The sequence below is a fragment of the Salarias fasciatus genome, chromosome 7 (assembly GCF_902148845.1).
Source record: "Salarias fasciatus chromosome 7, fSalaFa1.1, whole genome shotgun sequence".
Classification (NCBI taxonomy): domain Eukaryota; kingdom Metazoa; phylum Chordata; class Actinopteri; order Blenniiformes; family Blenniidae; genus Salarias; species Salarias fasciatus.
The window spans coordinates 11,985,831-12,013,625 of NC_043751.1; the positions used below are offsets into that span (position 1 = coordinate 11,985,831).

At 43.2% G+C, this 27,795-nt stretch overlaps 3 protein-coding genes across 4 annotated transcripts in view; 1 reads left to right on the forward strand and 2 right to left on the reverse strand.

The window, feature by feature from the left end:
* The window catches only part of fbln1 (fibulin 1), a 33,935-nt gene extending 28,220 nt beyond the window's left edge, over positions 1-5,715 (reverse strand). For both annotated transcript variants that reach the window (XM_030096887.1, XM_030096888.1), the window contains exons 1-3: positions 5,603-5,715; positions 5,222-5,360; positions 476-584 (exon numbers count right to left, since the gene is read on the reverse strand). In XM_030096887.1, coding sequence (XP_029952747.1) covers positions 476-584; positions 5,222-5,276 — 164 coding nt within the window. In that variant the 5' untranslated portion in view covers positions 5,277-5,360; positions 5,603-5,715. The remainder of the gene's footprint in view (positions 1-475; positions 585-5,221; positions 5,361-5,602) is intronic.
* Positions 5,716-8,020: 2,305 nt separating this feature from the next.
* LOC115392400 (transcription intermediary factor 1-alpha-like) lies at positions 8,021-20,874 on the reverse strand. Its single transcript, XM_030096990.1, has 18 exons — positions 20,433-20,874; positions 20,174-20,292; positions 17,510-17,657; positions 17,075-17,207; positions 16,632-16,748; positions 15,968-16,082; positions 15,687-15,833; positions 15,416-15,530; positions 14,355-14,719; positions 12,651-12,782; positions 12,460-12,565; positions 12,328-12,379; positions 12,061-12,193; positions 10,801-11,129; positions 10,392-10,533; positions 9,802-9,876; positions 9,237-9,392; positions 8,021-9,139 (listed from the first exon to the last, which is right to left on the reverse strand). The coding sequence occupies exons 1-18, from the start codon at positions 20,701-20,703 to the stop codon at positions 8,900-8,902; spliced, it is 2,895 nt and encodes a 964-aa protein (XP_029952850.1). The 5' UTR covers positions 20,704-20,874; the 3' UTR covers positions 8,021-8,899.
* A 935-nt stretch (positions 20,875-21,809) lies between these two features.
* On the forward strand, positions 21,810-27,126 carry LOC115391701 (aldo-keto reductase family 1 member D1-like). The gene is made up of 9 exons (XM_030096031.1): positions 21,810-22,414; positions 22,696-22,863; positions 22,986-23,102; positions 23,354-23,431; positions 24,357-24,479; positions 25,614-25,723; positions 25,859-26,024; positions 26,127-26,209; positions 26,300-27,126. Exons 1-9 carry the CDS (start codon positions 22,322-22,324, stop codon positions 26,340-26,342), a joined length of 981 nt encoding a protein of 326 aa, XP_029951891.1. The 5' UTR covers positions 21,810-22,321; the 3' UTR covers positions 26,343-27,126.
* The last annotated feature ends 669 nt before the right edge of the window (positions 27,127-27,795 follow it).

The following is a 27,795-nucleotide window of genomic DNA, read 5'->3' on the forward strand; positions in this document are numbered from 1 at the left end:
CCCCCACAAATCCCTGCCCTTTTCCTCTCTTCCCTTCACACTATAATTTAGACAAATTTGGGATCACCCGGAGCGGCTACGGTAAATGTGTTTGCCATCAGTGTTCACAGCCGATCTCCCCGGCTTCTGATCCCTGGACCTGTGGCAGCACACCTTCTAGGGTTACCAGCAGGCCTGTTATTATCCCATCACTATTAGTGTTTCCTGCTCTCACGTGAAGTGAATAATGTGCCTAGAGATTTATGGAAGTAAGGTAAAGCGATCTCTCACTAAGACCCTACAGACATTTCTCTCATACACGGCGCAGGCCGAATCCCTGGGGACCAATACTGCAAGAGCTTCTGTAGTGCAGATAGAAGAGGTAGTGCTGTGACAAAGGGTGCCGCATTTATTGAATTGTAAATCCGAACAAGCCCCGAGTGAGTATTCGCTCCTCTGAAATCTTACGGAGTTGAAACTGACGGCACCTGCTTACCTGCACATGGTCGACGGGGATATGAGAGGGAGGGACGCACAGTCCTCATTATCAGTACCGCGCTTCTGGCCATCTTTACAGCAGTCCTCCAGGGAGACCAGCGGTGTTTCTGCAAACACACACACACACACACACACACACACACACACACACACACACACACACACACACACACACACATACACAGGAAGGAATTATTTATAAGTAGCCAGGATGTGATGTGTAGAAACCTGAGAGGGACTTACATTTTGTTTACATGCCTTATGTCCTCTAAACTCTTATAACATCTAAAAAAAAAATATCGACAGTACTGCAGGTGTAATATCGAAAACAATGACCAAATACGCTATAGGGAACAAGTGTAACAGGTATTGCAGTTACAGGCTTATGTATAAATAAAACCCCCAGTTGTGCCTTCTACTGCCTTTGAATACAATATCATAACATTAACGGCATAAATTCCTCAGGACGTCCAGCATCAACCCACATTTCATTTTCATTTTTGCCATGTGCGATCTTAAAAGTTCAGTTTCTAGCACGATATTCACTTTGAGAGTTGACAGCTCTTTACTCTCTTTACTTCTAATTTCTTTGTTGAATGCCTGGTCTGGTCATCTTATGAGATCGATCGATCCCTGTCAGCTGGAGATTGTGCAGACCCATGTGGAGCATTGCTGCCTCTGTATATATAAAACTTGCCTGAGCTGTCAACATACTCGGAACAAAGTACTGCACAGATTTTTAGTCCAAGATGTGAGAAAAACAAACTGATTGAGACAACATTCTTCCTCATTAAGCTATAAAGACTGTTTTCTTTCAAATTAAACCAGAAAGATTAGATTAGAATTGTCTTCTCGGACAAACCGACTTGCATCCTGGAAAAAACAAAATTTAAAAATGTGTCTGAGAATTTAAACAGCCTCTGGGTATTTTTTTGCCAAAGACAATGAATGATGTTGTTGCAGACACGAGAGAGAGGCTTTCTGACTGGAGCCCAACCAGCCCTGGGGTGATCTGGCTGTTTATTCATGTGGATTAGAGATTGTGGAATGCCTCGACTCTGTAAACAATCAGGAGTCGCAATCACATCAAGCACATTCATTCGCCTGTGGTTTGTGTGATCTGCCAAACGTGAAATAGCTCTGGCAGATTGACTTCTTGGACCTTTTTTTTCATCTTCTTCTTCACCCTACGGCTCAAACCAGAATCGGTGCGTCAAATTGCCATTAGAAATATATCGCCGGAGAGCAGAGAGCAAAAAGAGACAACAGACTCGGCGTGAAATTAATTTTTTGTGGATGATTGTGATGATATACAAGTCGTTCCTGGTTTGTTAGAGTTGGGAATATTGATTGTGAAAAAAACACATCTGCTTGAGACTAAACATCTGCAGTGGGAGGCGTGGAAGGAGTGAGAAAGTTCACCAAAGAAGTTAGATCAGGTAGGGAGGACAAGTGTCTGGAGCAGAACTCATCAGAGGGCTGCTGTCTCCTCCCGGAGGAGCAGGAGGAATTTTACTATCACCATTAAATCAAGATGTCAGTCTGAGATGGAGGCAGGAAGAACCATTATAACTATACTTAAAAAAAAGCTACTGATAAAGACAAAGCACAAAACACACTGTGACCAAAGGACGATTAACCTGGCAGAATATTTTAAAAGCTTTTGACTTTGAAATATTCAGCATGTCTTGTCCCTCTTTTTCTGCAGGACGTTCCAATTACAATCATCTTCAAATATTCAGCTGATGATGTTAATCACTAAGTTGCTCTAATGACTGGGATGACGTTAGTGACTCTGCTTTTAAACTTGGTCTTGAGGTTTCGGTACTTCTTTCCTTTTTTTTTTTTGACCCCTTCCAGTAAGTGACATCCTCTTGCCAAAACACGTGATTTGCATTAAAACTGGAATGACGTCCAAAAACTACCTTTCCAGATTCCACAGAATTACTAATGCTGAATTCTTTCTCTCCAATGGAAAGCTAAGTATATTATAATTGACAAGAAATAGTTGATCACAAAGTCACAGCTCTCTCCCCCGCAGCAGCTCTGTGCTGATAAGTAACTCGAATCCTCGCAGAATCCCAGTCATTCCGGTGCCACCGCCGTCTGCCGCTTTGCAAAAACCCAAATTGAAAGAACAGAACCGTGTGGCTTCTTGCGTTTTATCAAGAGAAGCAGAGCAGGCGCAGCCATGCTCTGGTTCAGACGCAGTCTGCGTCTCTGTCTCCGTCTCCGTGATGTATTGTCTGCCTGGAAAGGTCTAGTTTTCATTTTGGATGACGGTGCTGCTCGGGCCATTCGCTCTTGGCAGAGCAGCGCACGGCTTGCCTTCGTCTAGACGACTCATGTAAACAAGGCTTAATGAGCCTGATGGTGGAGCTCCGCCCAGATGGAGTAGTCTGCCTGGACCACACTCCACAACAAAACTTCCCTCATAAGTAGCAGTCATGGTTTTTAGTGAAATGTTTCTGTTTAACTATTTAACTCTCTGCCTGTAGGTCTGTCAACCAAACTGGGAAACATCAATTTTAAAGAGTTTTGGCTTAGAAACTCATTCAGTCTTCCCAAACCTGTAAGAATAATCTGAGACCAAGCAGCACATTTTTAGTAGTTGTAGGATTTCCAGTGGAATTTCACATTTTTCTTTTAATGTGTGCTGCGATCCACTGGCGAGAAAAGCATGGTCCGAGACATCCTAAGTACAACACGCTTGTGTCACTGTGACCTTACGTCCTAAAGCGCTGTCACTGTTGCAAACTGTTCACTATAAGTTTTGATTCGTTTTCATGACATTTACACTGAAAACAATTACATTTAGTAAATGAACTATTTCGTAGAAACACTACTGAATATAAGAGTCTTTCACTGATGGTTAGTTAGGACATTAACACGTCTTTTTTAGTACTGTGTTAGTAAGTTAAAGCAACACTAAGGAACTTTCAGTTTTCGTTTATTTTGGTGGCGCCAGTGGACAAAAGCGGTAGTGTTTTGCCTGAAGGAATACTACAGTTCCCATGAGGACTAGCGCGTGGCGTCGTAAATTGCTGCTCCTGGTGGGCATGCTGTCGGATTGAACTCGCCTTCATTTGTATCCAGTGGCTGTGTGAATGATGGATAGCGACGAGATAATGAATCTAAATGAATCTAATGGTGGCTAAACAATGTTATGTCATGATGTGACGCATGCCGTAAAGCAGTCCGCACATTTGGAGTTTTTTAGTGTGCAGGGTTCCTACCACCCTCCTCACAGCTGCTTTGTCCAAGTGAAAGCAATACTGACGCCCTCAGCCCGTGACAGAGGGGTCATTCAACTAGTTGTAAGTCGATGTATCATCACAAAAGATATTAAAATGTTTTATTAAGGTTGAAAAGTTCCTTAGTGTAGGTTTAATGTGATTTTCAAACAACTCAATGGCACACTATTTGGCAACTGGTCGAGCTGACACTTCCCTGAATTTCCTACCAAACTGACCGGTGATGAAACCCCTTACAAAGAATGCAGGAAGGTTCCCCTGCTGACTGTGAAAACAGCCCCATGTGTGGCCAGAGGAGCCATCAGCATTTGGACATGGCTCATCCTGGGCCGTGGTAACCCTGCTGTGGGCACTAAAGTGTAAATCACACCCTTCTGTCTGGACCCTCCTGCGCCGGTGAGACAGTGGTCGTTCCTGACGTATCGTCACAGCATACCAAGAACCTTGGCCTTTGACTCACAGGGCAGAAAGTACAGAAAACCGAGGTGGCTGTGAGAACTCCCACCTCACAGCTCGTGAGAAATGGCACTTTAACACTTGTCATGTGACGTGACATCTTCTTTTTTCACTTTACAGACCAAATGGATATGATCAATAGTATAATGCATGGGCTAGGTGCAAAAAAGTAGCTTTATTTAAGTGGTTTTCAAAGTTTAGGGCAGCTGGCCTCCCCTGGGAGGGGGGCACCACAGTGCTTTGAGGGGAAGCAGCAGCAGGAAAACATCGGGGGCCAGGAGGGTGTCCTTTCCCAGAAGTGAACTTTTTTTTTAAGAGTTTTTAGGAAGAACGATTATCAGAAAAGTAAGAACTGAAGGGCATAACTCAAAAAAATCATTTAATTAAACATGTAATTGAGACAAATTGGAAATATTGACCAAGCTTATGTTAAAGATTATAAGCATAACAACAGTTGCAGACTATAAAGCGAGACTTTCCAGGTATGTCACATTTAAAACGTCTTGCCAGCAAAGGAACATTTAAATTTTCTCTTTTATGACTATCACTGCCTTTAGATTCCAATCACAGGCTATATCAATAACATGTAATTTATTTAAAAACAGGAAAAAGTCTGTCATTCAATCGAAAATTGGAGGGGGGGGGGGGGTGCTGAGGGAGGGGGGACATTACATTACACTGCATTATAACTTGTTGTACAGAACAAGATATAACACAAATGGAATCAGCTTACCCACCAGATTTTATGATCTGCATGAGAAAAGTTTTGGGACTGTTAACCCTCCTGCACTTCTAATGAAGTACCCGCTTTTGGAAACACAAGTCCCAACTAGTCCTCAGATTAATGAATCACTTCCTCTAGCTTCACCCGCAGTCTTTTTCATCCTTCTTTTATTGCTGTGCTAAAAAACACACACAATGAATTAAAGATAATAATAAAAAGTTGTGAGAATTAGATTCCTACCTAGCGTATTATATGTAAATATCCTTCTTTGGCCAGAGCAGTTGGATCTTTGTGCACAGAGGTAACCTACCTTGTCCAGAGAGCAGCGGGAGCAGGACGCAGAGCAGCAGAGCGCGCGGAGCCATGAGAGGAGGAGAGGAGAGCTTCACCACGGACCGGAGGCTGGGAGACGAGTCCGGCAGCAAGGGTCCTGTTCGGGATGTAAGGCTCTTCAAAAAACCAAAAAAAAAAAAAGGAGAGACAGAGACTGAGACCGGGGAAAAGGCGCGCGCGTGATGGAGCGGAGAGCGGCGGCGGCAGCGTGAGAGGGGAACGAGCGTCTAATTATGGCACGTGAGGGGGGCGGGCTGGGGCCACCACCAGCCAGCCTGCCTCATCAGAAAGCAACAGGCAGGCATATTTACAGTATATTCATTTGCTAAAATAATTTTCATCTCTGACTTCGACTTACCAAAACTAATTATTTTGTAACTTATGACCACGCTCTGAGAAAAAATGTATATCCTTCAGAAATATTTTATTTGACGGATATATTTATGTGTGCTGGAAAGCATCGGACCTAAAATACTGCCTGGGGAGATGTGGGCTCTCGTATATACATTTGTGTGAGTGCGTGTGCGTGTGTATGTGTGTGTGCAAGGACTTGCAAAGTGTCTTCGAGCTACTGTGCCGTGAAGTATGCAGCCACACATGGAAATTGTCTTCCCATCAGTTGCAGAGCAGCAGACTTTTTCTGTCTGTGACTAATGATTGTAGTGATTGCTCAACATCTGGAGCTGGTTTGGGGGTATTCTTAAAATGTGTTGTGGGTATGTCCAGACTGTAAGTCTTGAAACTTTTTCTTGATATATTGGTTAAAGGAAATAGGGGGGAGTCAAGAAATAAATATTTTAGCTGTCACTGTCTGAAAGAAAGTGCAGTTTTTCACTTGAGTTTGAAGAGGTTTAATCAACATTGCAGATAGAATCAGAACCAGGATCTCTGCTGTTGCATCCTTCTCTTTGTTTTGATTGTTATTTATACTGCATTGGAAATGCAAGTCCCTGTAGATCCACTATGCTGACCCTGTTTTTCTCCATTAAAGTTAATGAATTGAAGCTTTTGTAACCGTGCCACAGATGTGGGTTCGCCTTCAGCCAAAGTGATCATGAACTGTGAGAAGGGTCTGGGTGTATAAACAAGCCACAGACACACATGCATGCACACGCGCACGCAAAGTCTACCCGAGTTGGCAGGAAGAGGAGAAATAATTGCTAGACTGTATTATAAACATTTTGTACCAACTCAGGCCGTCTGCAAATTCGATCAGTCTCCTGGCTCTGGGCATGGTGACAGAGAGAGGTTAAATGATCTCCTAATCAGAGCCATATGTCTCCACCACCAGTCTAGCCAGTCAAGAACATCACCAAAGCCTTGATATCGGCACACCACAGGCATACAGGAAGAGACCACAAATATATGACAGTAATAAATGGATAACTGCACTGGTAAAACTGTCGCGTGTGACTCGGCTACGTCCGACTCTCCTGCTCCTCAATCAGAGTTTTTCCTCTCAGTAATTGTAGTTTGCTGACAATCTCTCCATAATACCACACTTTAATGGACCGCATTATTGTTTTGGAAGTCTTGGCTCATTAAAGGACATAATGTGCAGTTTATTTTTACTTTTCAGGCGTTCTCTCGTCACCATTCATTTGACAATACAGCAGCTCCTGCAGAGGGGGTTTACATTTGCTGGTGTGTAGATAATCCATCAAATTAAAAGTCGTATCTGGTTTTAATTTGGGCTTTTTCCATTGTTGTCATGCAGCAACGCAGAGAAAATCTCAACAATCAGCTCATGTCCTACAGTGATATAATACACACCTGGTGTGTTTGGTTCGATCAGTCATCATTAGTTTCTTAAATTTTTCACACACACTCCTTCAAGGACTACCCAGTGTCCACCAGTCAACACCTGTCCTTGCAAGAAACATTTAGAGCAACTGATAATAAGCAGAAAGGAAAGAGGACAGCAGCAGACAGTTCCTGTAAATTCAGCTTCACTTTTGGGGCTGTAATCCCAGAATTCTGGAGACAGGCAAACTCTTGACTAATGCTAAATCAGCTACTTGGGGAGCAGGAGAAAGACATTAAGTCTGCAAATGTTCTCTACTGTGATATCAATGTCATTATAGAAATCAGTTCCCTTTGCATCTCACTGCCAAAAGCGGTTGCGCTATTTCCAACACTCCTGCTGCTATCACACAAGGGGTATGGCACCCCCCCCCCCCCCCCCCCCCCCCACTGTACTGCATTAGTTATCAGCACCCATGCACTGTTGGCCTATCCTTATCTCTACCTACAAAGAAGGCAGATAAAATATCATATAGGGAGTGAAGACTGTTTGAAATAAGAGCCAGACCAGTGGCAGACTCCACTTCTGGCTGGCAACAGCAGAGTGAACGTTTCAGAGCAACTTCTCATTCTTTCAGTTTGCCAGAAACCACCAGCTTCACCTCCTCCTCTCCTCAACCAATCTACATTTGTGTTTTAATGAGAAACACCGGCACAAAGTGACCTCCGAGCTCATAGGTGGAAGTAATTGGAGCGGCCGAGGTCGCATTCAGACGGCGTTAATCTTGTCGTGGAGGGGGGGGCAGTACAGTCCCTTTGAAGCTCAACAAAGCTTGTCTTGCCACGTCTGTGTCAATCTGCAGAGATCCACTAACAACAGACCGAGGCCCGCTCTGTGGGATTCAAAGGACCCGAGTGTCGACGCAGCAGTGGAAACTCGCGGCAAAACTTTCGACATTTAGCTTTTCTGGAGGTTAATAGACTTCTCTGACATGAAGTTACAGAGTGAATTAACACAGATTTCTTGGTCGGAATCAAGATTTTATTGTACCCTGTGGAAACCCGCCTGTAAATTGACCTGTGGGCATGGAGGTTTACAGCCAAACGTATGAGAAAGAAATCACTACAGTGAGCCGAGAGTCGAGAGGAGTCAAGTTAAAGCTATGAAGGTAAATACATAAATAATCAAAGTAAATAAATAAATACTTTATTAAACATAAATACCTAATTTCACAAAACAATATTGGATAACTGTGACTGAAATTGAAAAATTTAGCTGCCTCAGTCTCCCTCTTTCACACTCTGCAGCCCTGAAGGACTCAGAAACACGTTAATGCTGGACGGACATATGACTGACATCCCATCATTACCAGAGTTTATCTTACAGCTTCAAGTTCATCTCAAAAACTTGAATGATCACATCTACCGTCAACTTATTCCACATTGTTTGAGCATACAAATCCTGGAAATCAAAATTATGGTTTTACAGATGTTTTTCCTTCTTTATTAACTCAATGTTAAATTCAGTACAAATCATTTAAAAATGCATTTGATAATTTGTGTATGTTATGAACGTGGAAATCAGTTTTCTATGATATTCTAAGTTTTTGAGATGCACCTTTATATTTACACAAGAAGAGCTTGTTTGTTCTGTCCTGTACATTCGTAAATATGCAACATATCGTACACACCTTTTGTATGAATATCATTTGAACCTTCAAGTTATGGCCAGTCAAAGGATAATGAACATAACGTAACGTAACATAACGTAACATAATCCTGATCGTTTGCTGATTTTAGACCCTGTAGCATAAATCATCTAAATACTAAACATACAAAACATGTTCTGCAACTGGAAGGTAACTGTGTATCACAAGTGTTTGTAATAAAAATGGTTCAAAGGTTTGAGCACTCAGACAGTTCCCACAATTCCACTGGGACGACTGGGTGCATCCTGGGAGTCCGAACACACGCGCTGGCGCTTTGTAATCTGGGACGTGTCGTCAAGAGACGGGGGTTCGGCGTCGGCCGGGGCAGCTGGTATCACCTCCAGTTTGATCTCTGGGAAGGTCTGCTCGGGGTAGAGGGCCTTCAGGCGCTCTTCGAACAGCTCCCCAAACCTCCTTCGTTTCGAGGCCGTTTCTGAGTCAGACTGGCATGGAAGACAGGAGAAAAAAGTTAGGAGGAAAAATTACCAAGTGTTCAGCGTAGAAAAGCGCTTTTCTCGAGGGGCTTTTTGCGCGCAGTACCTCACTGAGCAGCGCTCTGTTTCCAAAGATGAGCCGAACGTCTGACACAAACTCTGCGGAGCTCTGGTAACACAGGCCCTGCTCAGCCTCCAGACGCTTTTTCACAGTGGAGAGATTCACTGGTCCCTTTATAGTCTGCCTGTTTCTAGCACATACCTACAGTATTTAGAAAGGGAGAGATAATAAAGCGATGAAACTTCAAGAGCAGACGTCAAATGAAAATCCACAGGCATTACATGTTAGCACTGCACACAGGAGATCGTGGGTTATTGCACCTTTATTATGTAACAACTCATAATTATTCACTGTGTTTGAGCTAAAATTCAATTGTGATTTAAGTGCTGCACTCCCATATGCTGTATGTTCTGATATACAGTTTGCAGTGAGTAATTCTTCATGTTTGCTGTAACGGCGCAGGCAGCAGCAGATTAAAGCCGCTCTATTTCTGGTTTTTTAATTTCCCTGTTGCGGCCCAATAAATATCGCGCATTACGTGTAATTAAAATTTCAATTACAGTAACTCCCTGTGACACTAATCCCGTCAACATTTTCTTTGTGCGCTCACCGAGGGGGATGCGGATTCCTGGAAATCCGAACTGGACTCGGTGCAAAACAAGAGCAGCAAAAGTCTCTCGCACTTCTGCAAAGTGAGAAAACACAGACATCTGACTTAATGCCAAAAAGGAGTTTCAACAAATCACCTGAGATAAAAAAAAAAGAAAAAAAAAAGCAATACACATGATAAAGTTTATTTATGGGCTGTTATCAATTTCATAAGAGTGCTCAGTAGTTTTGTTGCCAAGAGTAGCGGCACGACAGTAAAGCGTTATTGGTTTTATCTGATTTTGAACAGTACTTTCCTCGACTCGTGTTTTCAAATTTGCCCCATAAATAAATAGATTGATTCCCAGCTATCAAAACATAATAAAATATATCAGCTTAGCAGTAGTAAAAACAGCATTTATGAGTTAGTGGGATTGATCCACTAAAAGAAAACACTACTCACAATATATGTGTGGTTCACGATCAATTCTCTTTTAATATATTAAAAATGTCTATTGACAAACTTTGTAAAATAGTATAAATTGTTCACAATTATTGTAGCAAAATGCAATTATATTTGAAAAAAATGCTGCCAAACAGGAAACCACTGACTCTTTTCTCCACGGGGCAAAGTCCTCCTTCAGAATCCGTCTCCATCTTCACAGTCTTGGCCTCAGGTTTGCTCTCAGCTCTGCAGTCGTACTCCATCTCAGGCACTAACAGGTCACGGCAGAAAGAGCAGAGCCATTCCCCGCTGAAACGCAGACAAGTCCAGAGATTCGACACAGGAGCCGGTTGGCAGGTACATACATCAAAAAGCAGAGTGTGGAGCCGTCAGATGAAAACCTCACACCTCCAACATGTGAAAACAAGGTGTCAAAAGAAGCCTAACTGTCGTTTTTTTTTTCATTCCACAGAGGGCCACAAGTTGTTGATTCTAGTATAAACAGGAGAGTGAGAAGACACGAGCTCTGGGTTTTCATCTGAGAGCAGCGATGAAGACATTTTGGACGAAGCTTGCCTGGGAGATCTGAGGACAGACGGAACATGGCAGGCGAGATGAAAAACTTTGAGACACTTGTGGCAGGTCAGCGAGTGTCCAGCCGTCCGACACACGGCGCACAGGACTTCATTAGAGTCTTCTGACCGAGCTCCGGTTTGATCGGCCTGCTGCTCCTCTCCCTCCGAGCGGCTGTGATTTACAGGTTTGGCCGGACTCTGATCCAAAGGGCCGCCGAGGGGCTGCGAGGCGGAACGGAGGGCCGGGACCATTTTTCCTTCGCCTTGAGAAGTGATTTTCAGCTGGTCGTTTGTGCTGTCGGGGAGGCTGGCGGTGAGACTGGCATGTGTCTGGAATACAAAACAAAGAGGAAGAAAATATCAGAACTACAACTAATACATACCAAAATAACTCAATAACTTTGAGGGGAACCTTTGTTATAAACAGATTGATCCAGAGCAAAGTTGCATTTTGGGATTTCAGAGGAAATGTTCACTTTCCCGGACGCTCGGTAGCTGAGCCTCAGACGATTTGGCCGATAAGAGCCCAGAACTGGAGTCCACAGCGGTGTGGCGGTTAGCAGTCTGGCCTCATGGCGAGAAAACCCACAGTTCAAGTCTGAGTTGGGCTTCTGGATCTGCCAGAGTGGTTTTCTCCGAGCGTTCAGATTTCCAAAAATATGCATTTGTGGTCAGTGACTCTAACTTGCCCGTAGATGTGTGTGTGTGTGTGTGTGTGTGTGTGTGTGTGTCTGTGTGTGTTGTGACATGCTGGTGACCGGTTCATCATGTACTCTCCCTTCATCCATAATCAGTTGAGATAAGCTCAAGCACTGTGCGACCCTGAGCTGGATAAATGAACTAATTCCTATGTCTGCTTTTACTCTTCCATCTGAAGACAGACAATTTGAAGAGGCAAGTTGTTTGACTTTTCATGTCTTGTTTGATTTTGCATTCTTTTAACTGATGTGCAAAAATATGCAAATACAGAATACTTACATGTTCAAAATAAGGGTCAAACTCGCGTACGCATGAAAACAGACGATTATATTTCCATTTTTATGGTCGGTTCAGCATTGCCTAATGGGGTCTTGCTCCCTGAATATTACGGCTTCTGCCGATTTTTGAGAGAGGCCCATTTTACAAAACTCAAACACACTGATCACACTGTGTAGGGAATGTTTGTCTGTGTAAACAGCGTGAGCAAATGCACCAATTCACCCGTCACCTATTTCTGTAATAATGCTTGAACTGCGAAATAATTCAGGCATCATCTCCTCACATAGCTGCTGTCGTCGTCCGGCTCATCTTTGATAACAATGATCGGCCCTGGAGACGACCTCCGCCTCCTCTTGGCAGCAGAGACCGCCGATCCGTTCGCTTGGTGCGTTTCTTCAGGTTTCCAAGATGCAGGTCTTAAATTGAGAGCACAGCAAAAGTAAATTAAAGCAACATTCAACTATGGAGAGCAATAATAAGAAACAAAAGAAAAAGAGAGAATCTGTATATGTATCAGTGTATTTTTTCACGTGCACAGCTGTGTCCTTACTCTGGTTTTTCCTCCTGGGATATCGGAGCAAACCCTGGGGAATTTTGAAGGCCTTGCAATGGAAAGAAATTTAAATTGGTTATTTAAAAGTTACAAGTATTTAAATATTCTGCATGACACGGCAGGACGTACCATTTCTGGCTTGTAAAGAAGGAGGTAGGCCCTGAGGATAGTTTGGCTTCACCATGTATAACGGACCAACTGGATCATTCCTCCTGTTCACGTACGTGGACTCCATCTAATCACGGCACGGCAGGATTTTTTTTTTTAATGATGAGCAGATATTGTGTTAACAGTATTCAGGTCAGCTCATAATCACTTACCAGAGGTCGTGGCTGTGACAAACTGATGCCAGAGTTGATGGGCAGTGACGGCACGTGTGTATACAGAGGCGACGGTCCATCCAGAGGTTTGTTTTGGTAGCTGGAGCTGCCGCCCATCATCCTCACATGATGCTGCGCACAACGAAAGAGGGAAATGCAGAAATATAAAGAGTAAACTCGAGTCATTTCAGAGATACGCTGCAGTCAGAGCCTGTGAGCCTGTCTGTGTGGGCTGATTCCCCATGACAAAAATCTGAGCCTTAAGCAAAATACTGAGGGGTTTTAGGATCATCTGTGCAAGAGTCCCAGTTTCCAATTGTTGTCGAGTTTCTGTTAGAGACGCATTTTAGTCAGGTTAGTCAGAGAAACGATGAAACATCCACTCCCTTGCTTGTCGGGACCAGAAATACTACTGGTTAAACCACTTCTAATTCCTATAGAAGGCTGTGTATCTCTCATAACATGTAGGCTGCATTTAACTAAAACATTTGAATGATAAAATGCATGAAATGAAGGCGGCTGCTGCTGCTGCTGCACAAGACATGCTTCCACTTCACTTCGCTGAACGTAAAGGCTTCGGCAAGTCAGGAGAAAATGTGCTATATTTTGAATATTCACAAGCATTTTATGTTTTAGACCAGGGGTCTGTAACTTGCGGCTCTGGAGCCAAATGTGGCTCTTTAGTGGCTCCATGAATCTACGACTACTTTTAGAAAAGATTTGTCACTCTCTGTTTAACAGGGATTAAATAGTGGAAAGTCTTATAATATAAAGGCTGCAGACCCCTAAACCCCCTAACTGTAGACTAATCAACTACTAAAAATTTGTTGATATGATCATGACTTGGTTAGATTAAGTGATAATACCTCCTCAATGAGCTGTTGAAAATACCTTTGTTTTTTGCACGATTTGCTATTAAAAGGAAATAGATGAGACTTCAAGCCAGGATTAGGGTTTCCAAAGAAACATTTGTTCATAGTAAGGCAGATGTGTTGTACCTCCAGGACACTGCCATCACTAATTTATTTCACAGCAGTTCAAAGAGATGTAAATGATGTTCCCCGATATGACAAACATTTCTTTTTATCGTGAACGTTATTACATCTTTTATCAAATCATTTTTCACTAACTGCTGCAAAGGCTTGATGGAAACTTTACAGGTAGCGTTGTAATGCACTCAATTTTCTTTCTAAAATAAGAACTGCAGGACACACTGCAACTCAGCCTGCTTTGAAAAGTGATCTTGAGCCTTTTCAAACTTGCAATGAGCAAAAAAAACATGCAGAAATGTCTTTATTATGGGGTCTCCGTGCAGCTGTAACAGCCTGTTCACATAAGTATGATACCTTATCGTGCACGGCACACAGTAGTATTTCCATTTTACACTTCAAAGCCAGAGCCAAAACACTCCGGGAACCAGACTAAACAACTTGGAAGGAAAGATATTATCAAGCCCTTCTTGCGGAATCTGAGTCCTGTTTTGTAGGTTGGCTGCTGTTGTACTGCGGATTTATCTGGTTTGCAATGATTTGTAATCATGAGCTAAAGACAAAAATCCCTCCTGACAGGGAAAGACGTGAATTGCCCAGGATGTGAAGGCTGTCAGCTCTATTTAGGACAATGCCATCTGCTGTCAGTGTATGTTAAGAGGGCTTGTCACTCAGAAGGACACACACACACACACACACAAACACACACAACAACCTGGGGAGAAAATCCAGGGCTTGGTAAGCTGCTGGTTGGGCTGACATGGCTGGGAGGAGGTGCCATGAACCTGCGACCTGGCTGAGGGGGCATGCTCTGGGACGGGGAGCCCCCCAGCACTGTCCGTGGCAGCCTGACGCTCTGGTACCACGTCCAGGGCGGGGGCGGAGGCTGGGGCTGCCAGTGGGGCTGCGGGTTCAGCTTGTCCACCTGCATCTGGAGCTGAGCCAGGGTGCTGTTGGGACCTCCCAGGGCGAAGCTGTGGGGGGAGCCTGAGGGGCCTTGAGGGGGGAGGCTGAGCTGATGAGGGAAACCCTGAAAACCACCCAGCTGGTGGCCCGGGACACTCTCCACCACTAAAGAGCCTGAGGGGAAACGCACACACACAGAAAGCCGGGAGCATAATGAGCAGCGATTATATACATCTATAGACGACGCTGTGAGGAAGGAGCAGAGACGAGTGGAGGAGAGAGTTCAGGCAAAACAGCAGAGGAGAGTTATGAAAGTCATGCATGGTAAAAAAGACACAAATGCATTATAACTATCGTGTGTGCATGTGTAGTGTGCATAAATATAAAGTGTGTGTTCTTGTACTGCTTGTTTCAATTGTAATAAATGTATTTTTTTAGTAACCTTCCAGCATGAATTCAGTTACGACCTCGACCTAATCCAACGTACCATCCATTTCTTTCAAACTGCCAACCTGACTGGGATTCTCAATTCAAATATCCACTACGGTGTAGCTGTAGTGAACTGCCGAGCGGCTGCTGGTCCCTGTTGAGCTCAGTCTCTTCTTAAAATTCTGTCTCCTTCATCCAAACGCAATCAGTCACCAACTAGCCGGTAAATCACGCCCGTTTAATGAACACATCACTCGTAATTAAAGCGCCGCTTATGCAAATCAGAAGCGGAGCTACTATCTTAAGGCAGGAAAAACGTTCACAAGAAGCAGTAAAATCTTAATGAGAGATTATATTAATATATTGAAAACTACAAAAACTGAGAAATGAAGAGTCTATTTATGGGATCAGACTTCAAGATAGTTTTTTTTCATGTCTTACCGAGATCGACGTTGGAGGCCCAGTAGGAGGCTCGGCACTGAAAGCGCACGGTGCTCTGCGGCACAAACGAGGCGCTGCATTTCGCCCGCAGGAGATTCCCAATCTGAAACAGAATCTGCAACAGAAGGGGGATATTAATAATTTTCAGAGGACACTTGGGTTTTTACAAGAGGGCATATGTTCCCACTTGATTGCGTTCGGCGAGGCTCTAACCAGGCTTTCAGAACTGAGCCGACGCCGCCGAGCGACTGAACGATCAGACCAGCCTCACCAAGCGTTTGCAGTACAAGAGCGCCGTGCCGCCGCTCCTGGCTGTGGCCCATTTGGTGAAGCTGATGACGTGATCCAGGTGTCTGGATAAATAACCAATGTCCTCCTGCTGTTTTCTCAAGACGCTCTCGTGATCCTTGGTTGCAGACTGGAAAACAACAACATGCGAACTGAGCGGCGTCGCACTCTGAGCGTCGGGCAGACAGCACCGCTGGAAACACCATCTGACAACATTAAATCCATTTTTTATGTATTTTTGTGAGATATAGAAATATCTGGTACCTCCAGTTGATTAAGAAGCATCTTGCCCTTTTTGTTTATTTCCAGAATCAGACTGCAGACAGATTTCTTGATTTCATTATGGACCGACGTGCGGTTCTGATCAACCTGAAGAAGTCTGCAATAGACAAATTATAACAACTATCAGGTCAATATTCTAATTCTTATTTCATTTTTTAAAAATGATGAACAGTAGATTGCATCTGATATGTACAGAAAAATGCTCGGAGCTAAACAATTATGTATCTAATACAGAAAGAAAAACATGAAATAAGGAGGTCACTGAGGTTTAGAAACTTGTATTTAACAATAAAACTACAAAAAAAAAAAAAACTAAGAGAAAAGTGGTCAAACTAAAACACTGCAAGAGATAACAAGAGTAAAGTGTGCAAAGTTTTAGTCACATTACTCCGACTCTGTTGCGTGACCCTGCTGTTCATAAAATTTAATATGTTTAGACTCAACTTGGTCAAACTTACCCCGATATGAACCCTGACCTTCCAGTCACATTGCTGTTCAAACTGGACGTACTGTGTATCAATAGCATTTTCTACACATCTTCTCATACATGAGGGTTTTATCGTCACACAAAGTGTTTTTTTTTTTCTCAAGCAGACCTGAAATATGTGATTGTTTCCTCATACTTGTGGAGAAGCGCAGGACATACCCATTATTGATGGAGTTGGAGACCTCCTCAATCAGTTTCTTTTTCTCCTGCAGCTGATGGGTCATGCTCTCCATGTGCTGTTTGTGGTTTTTGTAAGCATCCTCAAGGAACTGATAACTAATTAAAAAAAAACATCACTGAGTCAAAACACACGCGCAAAAAGACATGCTTTGTCTTGCTGAAGTATCTCCAGCTGGCTTTTCTATAATTTGTCTCCTTAAAAGAATAACAGGCAAAAAGGTGATCACGTCTTTTTGGGCATTGCAATAAAAAAATACAACACAGTCACAATAGCAGTATGTCGCTTCTTGCATGGCTGGATTATATAACACGTGACAAAACAGAAGTGCTTGTGTTAAATCAAAATAACTTCTCAGAAATCCGTAATGCACGCAGCGGGACTGGACCCGATTGACCGTGTTTCAGTGCCGACTGTGATGTACTTGTGATCTTTGTGCTTCACGAGCTGGCAGTCTCGACAGGTGAGCAGGTCGCAGGTCTCACAGAACAGCTTCAGAGGCTCCTGTTTGTGGACGTCGCAGAACATCGGCCTGTGAGTCGACACACTGCGGACCTCTGCAAAACAACAAAGTGAACAATCATTCATTCATTCATTCATACTCATCCAGAGTCATTCTGCTCGTTTGTTGAAGAGGTGAAAGGTTGTGAACCAAACAGTTACTCCAAGTCTAAACAGACTGAACATATATAAATACAACATAATAATAATAATAATGTTTGTTAAATATTCCATCGCTTTAAATAAATCACGGGCGCCGATCCTACAATAGCTCTTCCCAACCCCATCGTCATGGTAACAGCGAGACTATTTTGCAGGTGATGCACAGAGGATACGGTGAGCTGAGGACACGGGTTACCCTGTGAGACGCCTGTCTTCAGTCTAATGACGTGGTCCTTGGTGAATTTGACTCTCTGGTGGGCCTCCACACAGGTGGCGCACAGGTACTCCACACAGTCCACGCAGAAGCCGGCGGCTTCGGTGTTGTCGTCGCAGGTCATACAGAGCTGCAGAGAGAGGAGGCCAGCGTCACGGGTCCATCTTTGTGCAGGAAATGGGTTATAAATCAAGATGAAAATCCCAGGAATGTCTCTGAATGAATTTGATCCTCATTTGCTGCAGAAACAACACAAAAATAAAGCAGCACATCCAAGAAGTTTCTCCTCCAAAATGTTACTCCTACAGTAGAAACCCTCAGGGCACAGGCTGACCTCGCTCACCTACCAGGAATACATTACAGTCACTGCCAGGAGGGGGGCGGCTTCTGGAAATTTGTACTACTGTTACACTGCAGTATAAAAGAATAAAACAGAATAGCAACGAGACAATATCCAGAAATGCAAAATGAATATAGAAGACAAAAAAATTACACAAATTAAAAAAAAGTGATGCTGTTAAAAATAACACTGAGTATTTGCGGTGGTTATGGCTCAGGCGGGAGCACGAGGCAGTCGGTTTGATACCTCGGCTTTTCCCTGTCCATATGTCAGTGTCCCCAGGCTAGACACTCAACACCAAATTGCTCCCAGTGGAAGTCGAGCAGCCGTCAATATTTGTGTGTGCGGCGTGTGTGTGTGTGTGTGTGTGTGTGTGTGTGATGCACTTTGAGAATGCTGAAGTAGCAAAAATGTACTTGTCGCACATTATTGGTTACTTTTCATTGACTCAAAACACTTGTATAAAAAATTTGAAGTCATTATCTCGTAAATAAGCGTCTCAAATGTCAACAAATGTGATGCAGATGTGACGCAGACATTTTTTAGTTTAATAAAAAAAAGCTCACTGGCTGTCACGTTCAAATTTAAATTCTAGGATATTAATTCCAATAGTGTATATTATTCTCACAAGCAACTTTTGACATCAACAATGGTAAATTACAGCATATTTTAAGGAGTATCTTGTACTTTGATAGGACAAATGCTGTATGATCATTTAGCATTGGGATCCCAGCACGACTTGGATGAATAAACACAGTGCTCAAACATTACTGTCCTGTCTTTGTGCAGTGCACTTTAGTTTCTTAGACACAATTTTAACCTAAAGCAACTGCGCTGATTTTCTTGTTCATTTTGATCTCATGTTAAATAAAGACTAATGTTGTTTTATGACGCCGATATCAGGGCAGACATGTACGAGCTGTAGAGGTGCAAAGGCCATGAAGCATTCTGAAAAAGTGCAGAAGTTGAAGAAGAAGACAAAGTGTGGTCCTCCCGACTCTGTCTGGCCCTGACCCCAGAATAGATGCACAGAGGAACAAAAGTAAAACCACTGGATCAAGAAATGTTTCATGTCTTGCTTTAACTTAACACTCAGCGGTTTCTGTGCAAAGTTCGCTCAGGGACTCCTGATCAATGGTGTTCACTGGTTTAATATCCCAGCCCCTGTGTTGTGTGTTTCACAGGAACTTCAGCAGAAGTTTCAGGGGCTGCAGCATCTGCTGGCTGGGAGTGTCCTCACCTGACGGTGGAGGGGAACATTCCATGCAAAAACACATAGAGAGATATTAGAGGCAATTTATTTAATATATACAAACGTTGAGTAGAAATTGCCCAGACTAGGTAATACCATACGAGAAACAGAAAAGGAGAAATGAAATACTACTCTAACTTGGATCTGCTTTTCACATTTCCCCTCCAGTTTCCCTCAACAGGAAACAGGAGGCGGGGCCTTCATTCAAACTTTAGAGGCGGCAGAAGATTTTGTCTGCAGCAACTGAACGGTTGTCCAGTTTAAGTTTAAATTTTAAAAATGGATTACTGCCCAAGCACACAGGTCTATAATTTCTTCCTCTCCCTCAGCGATGGGCTGAGAGTCCGCAGTGTCTATTTGTGGAACTTCAATCACACTGGAGGAGGCAGATGAAGGCGTATCTCGTGTGATAGTGCTCCGAGCCCGACGACTCTGCCACGCCTGATTGTGTGTTTGAGTGCGTTTGGGCATGAAGGCCAGTCGAAGTCAGGATGACCACCTATTCTCCCCACGTTCCCATCTCTTCAGACGGCTATCAATAAACCCCTGCCCTCTTTCAACCTGCTTTACGACTTTTGGACCTGTAAAGCTTGTATGCATCTGTTTTCCCATCTTTCTCTTTTATCGCCATCATTAATAGAACCTCCACATCCGTTCCGATCATAAATACAGCCTAATCACCCTTTTGTGTTCAGCCACATCATGACCTCTTCAGGACCTCTTGAGCTTCAGGACCATAAAACAATAAATGGGGTCATAAAGCATAACATCTGGGGGTTATAAATCCTGATTTTGACATTTAGTACCCCCACAAATTTCTCTCATGTGTTGACACCCGCAGCATTTCAGACATTTTTCCTTGATTTTGTGTGTTTCTGAGTCCTGGCTTGTTGCCATCACGTGATTTTGGAATAATAAAATGTTACCACAATGCAGTGCAGTGGGGCTCCAGCTAATGAGACAAATATGTGGATATTCAGAGGATAAAACTCAGTGTTTTGAGAGCGGATTGTAAAGGAGCCCTCAAAGTGGTAATCCGCTTAGTGGTCCAAACCTGGACGGTCTTCTCCACTGTGCTGCTGGGAGCCTCAGCCGAGTCCTTCAAAAAGACGTTATCCATCACGTCCACCTCCATGCACTCCTGCCTGCACACCGGGCAGCGGATCACATTGACTGCAACCAAAACAGATCACGTGACAAACTGTGCCACATCTGCACAATCAACAATAAAGTCCATAGCATGTGCATGTTCTTTTTTCTTCTCCTTCTTCCCCCGGACCCCCGGCTCAGTGTTTGTAAACAAAGTGACTCACGTGGTTTGATCGCGCTGTCAGCGTGGGAGTTTGGCGCCTCAGCTGTGGCCAAATTCCGCGAGGGTGACGGCAAACACTTCCTGCAGAAGGAGTGCAGGCAGGGCAGAAGTTTGGGCTCCCTGCTGTGGAAGTTGAGCTGGCAGACGGGACAGGTGTCCAGGCGACCGGCGGGACTCGGACCGGACCTCTCCTCCTGCACCGGCATGCTCTCCGCCTCGTTCTCCACGATGATCACGGCAGCATCGTCCCGCTTCTCCCCGCACCCGGCCATTGCTTTATTTACAGACCCTGGCTTCCTCAAGACGCACCGCGCACGCACGTGAGCTGTCGTTTTTCACGGAGCCCCCGCGCGCGAGGCATCGCCTCCCTAATATGCACCCGCACGGTCTGTCCCGGGGAGAACAATAACACGCGCACGTTGCGTTGTACAGCAGCGTCGACTGAAAAAAAAAAAAAAAACCTGTGGCAAGAAAAGGGTGCAACGCACGCACGTCGTCCTCCACGTCACGCTCTCGCGCAGCGGCTTGTCGCTCGGATCGCCCCGCACGCGCACTTTGCGGCAAGCGAGAGGGGTGGGGTCAGAGCACTGGCGTGCAGAGGAGAGACAGGGGCAGGGGCGGAGAGAGAGAGAGAGAGAGAGAGAGAGAGAGAGAGAGAGAGAGAGAGAGAGAGAGAGAGAGAGAGAGAGAGAGAGGAGACGAGGGCCCCTGTTTCTTCAGTTTGTTTGTGTTTTTTTTTTTTAATAGACTTTCTCTTTACAAAGATGTGCATTTCGGATCTTTTCCTTCTGTCAGCATCGTTATCAGATTTCAGAGAGTGTTCAGGCTGGGGCCCATCAGTCCTGTTCCTGGAGAGCAGCTGTCCTGCGTGTTTTAGCTCCATCCTCCATCCTGAGCTTGTCAGCTGTGTAGAAGCAGGGAGGGAGGGAAAACATGCAGGACAGGAGCTCTGGACTGGGCTCTCTGTCAGAATATCACTTAATCAAATCATTTACTTTATTTTTTTTTCTGTAACCCTGTAATCTGAGGTTTATCAAACCGGTGCAAAACAAACATGCATGGTGGTAAGTTGGCTATAAAACAGAGCTGAGTCCTTCTGTGCACCAGTTTATCCTGTTTGCCTGAATCCCCACCCCCTGCAGAACCAGAGCCTGAATGTCTCTTCTACCTCCTAACCCGACAGGAAGAACAGAAAGTCTCCATTCCTGAGTCCAGTTCCGCATATTTCTTCCTGTTAAAAGGAATTTTTGTTTTCTTTTTCACCATCACTCGTTCTTGCTTCTGAAATATTTGGGCTTTTCTCTATGAAAGTACCTTGAGATGAATATTAACAAAATTGACAATTCACATGCATTTTTTTTTTTTTTTTTTTACACACAGATGCCAGTCAGATTAAGCTACGCCTTCTTTCAGAAATAGATCAAGCAGTAGAGGTCAAATTCCGATAAAAGAGTTAATGTTTGACTACGCTGTGTTTCTCTGAACACAAACATAATCACGCAACTCTTATTTTAATGATAAAAATTATGTTTTAAGGATCATTGCACTCAAATCTGTTTTCATATTCTTTACTCTGCAGTTTACCGCGTTCTCCTCTCCACTGGATCTTTTTATCAGTTCTGCTCTGGGTTATTCAGGATACATGAAATCATTTTTCCTATTTTTTATGTGCTTAGGCTTCTTTTGAAGTTGTGTTCATGCCTGGAACTAAACACATTGCCTGCAACATGCTGATTACGCAGCTCAGAAAGCTGAAAAATTACTAGTATACAGTACGTGGGGTTAATGGGTTAGTTTCACCTCAGAGAAAGAGCGATAGTGCAGCTGGGTTCAATGTTCACGGACATGCTCTAATAGAGGCTATTCACAACTGCTGCCATTTGTGCACAAATGAATTTGACTGCAGAGAGCCACAGCGTCCCTCTCAGTGATGGGAATTGTATTCCACTCCTGGGACTGGGCACATATGGGGACCCTCGAACCGTAAGTCCGATTTATTGTTTGTTTTTCCAGATTTAAACGTGAGTTTTTGATTCAGGGCAGCCCTACATAATCAGAGTCACTGTTACTTGTAGTTTCCATTGCAGTGATGGAAAACACATCAGCAGGAATTGCATAGCAAATTGAATATTGAAACAACTGGAATTGATTTATATTGAAAATCTCATGGAGCCAAAGTTGAAATGTTCCACTTGAACAAATTTCACCTCTAATATGAACAAATGCATGTCAAATGCTGTTTGTGTTTTCGGTTTTCCTAAAAGACCCCCAGAGGCACAGCGCTCGAGTGTGTCAAACTGGCCATAGACGTGGGCTACAGACACTTTGATGGGGCATTGGTGTACTTCAACGAGCACGAAGTGGGTCAAGCCATCAGAGACAAGATCGCTGATGGAACTGTTAAAAGAGAGGACATTTTTTACTGTGGGAAGGTAATACAGCCTCTTAAAAAGTTTGTTCCAGGTCACATACTGGAAATGGAAAAAAAATACATCATGTTATGCAACGTATATTTTAGTTTCATTAAAGCTGAAAGTGGATGATCTTTTTTCAGCTCTGGAATACCTTCCATCCACCAGAGCTGGTGAGACCAGCCTTGGAGAAGACACTTAAAGCCTCAGGACTGGGCTATGTGGATCTCTACATTGTTGAGCTTCCGATGGCCTTCAAGGTTTTTACACAGCGACTAGCTGATAACCCACCAGTCATCCGTTTTTGTTCAGTCACGGTGTGAAGTTAATGGAGTGAAGTTTCACTTTTTTAACATTTCTTTAAGTATACACTGAGGAAAAGCAATTACAAATCTAGAATAGTTACACTTTAATTGGTTGGCAAACAGTGTAAAATGTGTCAACACTGGGAAATTCAGTTAGAAGTGAATAGAGTTCACAAATAATTCAAAGAATTGTGCTTCTATTTCAGCCCGGAAAAGAATTTTATCCTAAGGACCGTGATGGAAAATACATCTACCACCATACAGACCTCTGTGCAACATGGGAGGTGAGTTCAGGTTCAGTGTGTTTTTATCGAGGACAGGAGGGAAGGAAAAGTGTCTACTTTCATCATGAAAAACAATCAGGTTCATGTTTGTATAGCAGAATGCGCTACTATGTAAATTTTAAATGATTGCAGTCATGTCAACAATTTTATGAAAACCATCAAAGAGACTCTTGTCACCATCTTGGAATTATATTTAATAATTATTGTTTTTAAATGTTGCAATCAAATGAAAACTATTATTTAGAGCAAAAACAAAAACTTTTTTAGTGCATTATCGGCTTGGTTGATGGGATGAAAATTCAACATGACTCACCTCAAGTGAAAGGCGACATGTAGGCTGCATAATAAGATACAATACATTTTGTTTAATGACAGGCAGAAACAACCTTTATTTTAAGTGGCAGGTTTTCACCCTGATGCACAAAGAAACAGCCTGCCGCACACCAGTGTTTAAAATATAATAACTGATTGTCTGCATTTCTTTTAGTGAAAGTCATAAGGAGCCATTAGAGAAAGCCTTCAGAGCTGCATGTGCTAACAAGTTACTACTTAATTTTTGGAATTTGTGTTTGTGTAAATTCAGAGGAATAGACTGAAACACGTTGTTTACAACAACAAAAAAAATATTTACAGCATGTAAAATTGAAAATATAAAATCAGGGTAATTCAAGGTTTTTTCCATATGCTTTTTTGTAATTAATACTTCATTTTGAAAAATCTGCAAAATAATGGCATGTTTCTTGCTTCAATATATGTCTTTAAACACAGAAGGTGATTCCATAATATTTCCCACTCCATAAAAAGAGTACTGTGTACTGATTCCTCTTCTCTCTGCCTTTCATTTTTTTTCTCAATTTTCTTTGTAAATCTGTAAAAATAATCACAATCAGGCTTTGACACAGTGCACATCTCTGCTTTTCCACAGGCTTTGGAGGCTTGCAAAGATGCGGGGCTGGTTAAATCCCTGGGAGTCTCCAACTTCAACCGCAGGCAGCTGGAGCTGCTGCTGAATAAACCAGGCCTCAAGCACAAACCTGTATCCAACCAGGTGAACCCAGCAGTGGTTTACAGAGACAAGTTGACATAACAGAGTGAAACGTGGTGCAACAGAATGTAACTGTACACAGGAGTACGCTTTAAGTAACGCATTGCTTTGAGATCCGCACCTTTAAGTATCAGCCATCCGGGATTCATACAACTGTAGTTACATTTGTAACTTTTGTTCTATTTCATCCCGACTGGACTTGCTTGATTACGAGGAATCCCAGAGACCAACCGCACTAAGAAGCCTCTGCAAAGCCAGAGACCACACCCAGTGAGCGGGGAGCGGCGGCAGCCATGCTGCACCACCTAGAAAAATGTACCGGCGTGGCGAACTGAACGTGAGAAGAAAATAGGAGCCGTGCCTGGGGTGAACGGCGGAACTTGTAGCGGTTCCTCGGTCACCCAGGGCTCGTACTGCGCACGCCCAAAGGGAACATTCCAGTGCTTTAAGCACAGCCTGTTGAGGTCAGTAGGGATGAAATAGAACACCATGACCAACCCCAAAACTGAGAACAGCCTGTATGCACACCAGGAGCAGGTACAACGAGGCACAGCTGCAGACACTCAGGTAATCATTGAGAGGGGGGCACAGGAGGGCGGAGTCACAGACACACCTGAGAGCAAACCTCCAACACTCAACCTGACGGCAGACACCAACACAGCCAGAGCACGAGACGAGAAACCGAACATGACGAGGCTTGAAACACAAGGAACCATGAAAGTCGGAGAAAAGGAAACATGTCACAAAGACATAAGAACAGAGAGAAAACGAAACACAAGCTGCGGGCCGAGACACATCCTGGCCAGTCTGCAACTTCCTGTACACGCTTTGTTGAGAAGGAAGCACAACTCTTTTGCTAATTAGATCATTTTATTTTAAGATATCTGGCAAATCTTGACTTATAACCTGCAATGGCTACAGCTGTTAGACTTATGGTTTTTAACAGAAGCTTTTTATATGTATTTATGAGATATGGTTTCAAAAATGTCCTCCGATTTCTTCATCTGTTGGCTGCTTCCTTCTGGGGTTGCTAAAGCAGATGTCTGCCTCCATCCGACCCTCTCCTCCGTCTTCAGCTCTCTGTTAACCCCGTAGCCCCTGCTGGAGATAACGTGATTTCTCCTCGCTCATCTGCAGGTTGAATGCCATCCATATTTCACTCAGCCCAAGCTTCTGGAGTTCTGTCGTCAGCACGACATCGTGATTGTTGGTTACTGCCCAATCGGCTCCTCCAGAGATGCATCCTGGTATGTAATAAAAACAGCTGGAATGTGTGGAAGTCTGCACAGAGTCGGAGAAAGCATGAAATCTGGAACTGACACGTTGAGGAAAAACTCCAACAAAAGCAATCATTTGCGTTTAATCCTCTCTGTTGAACTTAGGGTGAATGTGAAATGTCCTCCTCTGCTGGAGGACCCGCTGCTCGTGTCCATCGGGAAGAAGTACCGGAAGAGCAGCGCCCAGGTGGCTCTGCGCTTCAACGTGCAGAGAGGAGTTGTCGTGATTCCCAAGAGCTTCAGCCCGGAGAGGATCAAGCATAACTTCCAGGTAGGGGAACCAAATCCTCTTTCCACATCATGTGCACAGTTTGTTTTTAAACAGGTGGTGTAAACTCCAGTGAATATTTCTATTCATTCTCTTTGGTTCCAGATTTTTGATTTTTCACTCACCGATGAAGAAATGAAAGCAATTGAAGCACTGAACAAAAATATTCGCTTTGTGGAGCTGCTGATGTAAGTACAGCTGTAAGAAAATAATATTTTAACAAATTATCCTTATTTTGTGCAGAAATGACACCAGTTCTCTCTTTCATTGTGTCGCAGGTGGAGCGATCATCCAGAGTACCCCTTTCATGATGAATACTGATCTTTTCTGTGATGCTTTTGCAGTTTATCGGCTCTTATTTGTCCACTGGGGACAAATAAGGAGCTTTTACTTACCTACGTACCTTAAAAACAAAAGTAGATGAAAACGGAAAGTGGTGAAATGGACTTGAGCTGTTCTTCGTGTCATTTGTAATATATTCACTTCACCACTGTGAACACTAGAGAGCTCCAGCTCCCTGTGAAGGGAAACAGACCGGGCGCTCCAAAGACTGCCTGCATCTCTGAAGAGGATCAATAAAACTTCTCTCTGATTCACAGTCACTTAATTGTATACAATGATTGATTACAATACTACAACAATAAACAACAGTAAAATTTTATAACTGTTAGTTATATTCGGCCTGATTTCATCAAACAATACTTAATGCTCCGATATGCTGATCATAGTGTTGAGAGTGCCTTCTTTTGTTACTCAAAGTGTGTGTTGTGTCAAGTATTTACATAAATTAATAGTTTTTAAAGACTGTGACTGGCAAAAACAAAACTGAGAAATGTCCCCAGTACCATGCTTACAAATAAACAGCTGTGTTTGAGTTAACACAGATGTTGGGGTCAAAAAACCCCAAATAATTACATAAGTTCAAAAAGCCACAAATACGGCACTGTTGTAAGAAGCAAAGGGGGAATCCTGTGGGAGGAATCCAAAGATAATAAGTTCCTGATTTTGGAGCTAAGCTTGAGTAACTGCAGACCATTCTGACTCGGGTTCCAAGAACTTGTTCTTAATATGAAAGCAGATAGGTAACCTATCAAAAACAGTGTTTCTGAAGTTTGTGTCCATGACAGAAAAGGAAACACACCACTCATGTCCGGACAAAAGCACTTAAGTGTCATCGGTGTAAATTTCTTGTTACAATTTCCTTTAAAACCCTTGAGGGACATATGAGTAAATATTTGGCTGTTCTGTCCTCACATTATTTTGGAATCTAATAAAATCTGTCATGCCACAACCACATCATGTTGACAATACAGAGGAGAATGTCAGATATTCTAATGAGGCAAGGATGTGTCTCTCAGGTATAAACTTTTAGAAGGCATTTTAAGCTGAATCATTCATTCATTCATTCATCCAAATATTTGGGCCTTATGTAATGCTGAGTGTGTTTGTTTGGGGTGAATGTTCATTCGAAGAGAATTCTATCTGTTATGTACTTGTTTGACTACAAACATACACTAAATAACCTTGTTGCTGTGCAAAGTGCCTGTCAAAACGAGCTTAGAGCCTGATCATGTCAAATTCGTGGACGTCATGTTGACTCACAGTGTAATCTCTGTGTACACACCTTTAACCCGTTTCGAGACCCATTGCCAGTTTTTATCTAGGAAATCTGCAGCAGGCAGTTGCCTCATATGTGATTCATTAGTGGATTTTTTTTTTTTTTTTTTTTTTTTTCAAAAATGCAGTATTTAGGAGGATTCTCTCTGATTTTAAG

Excerpts from the sequence above, each read along its gene's own strand:
- LOC115392400 (XM_030096990.1), bottom strand. The coding sequence starts at position 20,703 with ATGGCCGGGTGCGGGGAGAAGCGGGACGATGCTGCCGTGATCATCGTG. Across the intron at positions 17,658-20,173 it reads CAGTGGAGAAGACCGTCCAG|CTCTGTATGACCTGCGACGA; the intron begins GTTTGGACCACT and ends CTCTCTCTGCAG. Across the intron at positions 10,534-10,800 it reads TCTGTCCTCAGATCTCCCAG|CGGGGAATGGCTCTGCTCTT; the intron begins GCAAGCTTCGTC and ends TCTGCGTTTCAG.
- LOC115391701 (XM_030096031.1), top strand. The coding sequence starts at position 22,322 with ATGAATTTGACTGCAGAGAGCCACAGCGTCCCTCTCAGTGATGGGAAT. Across the intron at positions 22,864-22,985 it reads ACATTTTTTACTGTGGGAAG|CTCTGGAATACCTTCCATCC; the intron begins GTAATACAGCCT and ends ATCTTTTTTCAG. Across the intron at positions 25,724-25,858 it reads TCCTCCAGAGATGCATCCTG|GGTGAATGTGAAATGTCCTC; the intron begins GTATGTAATAAA and ends TGTTGAACTTAG.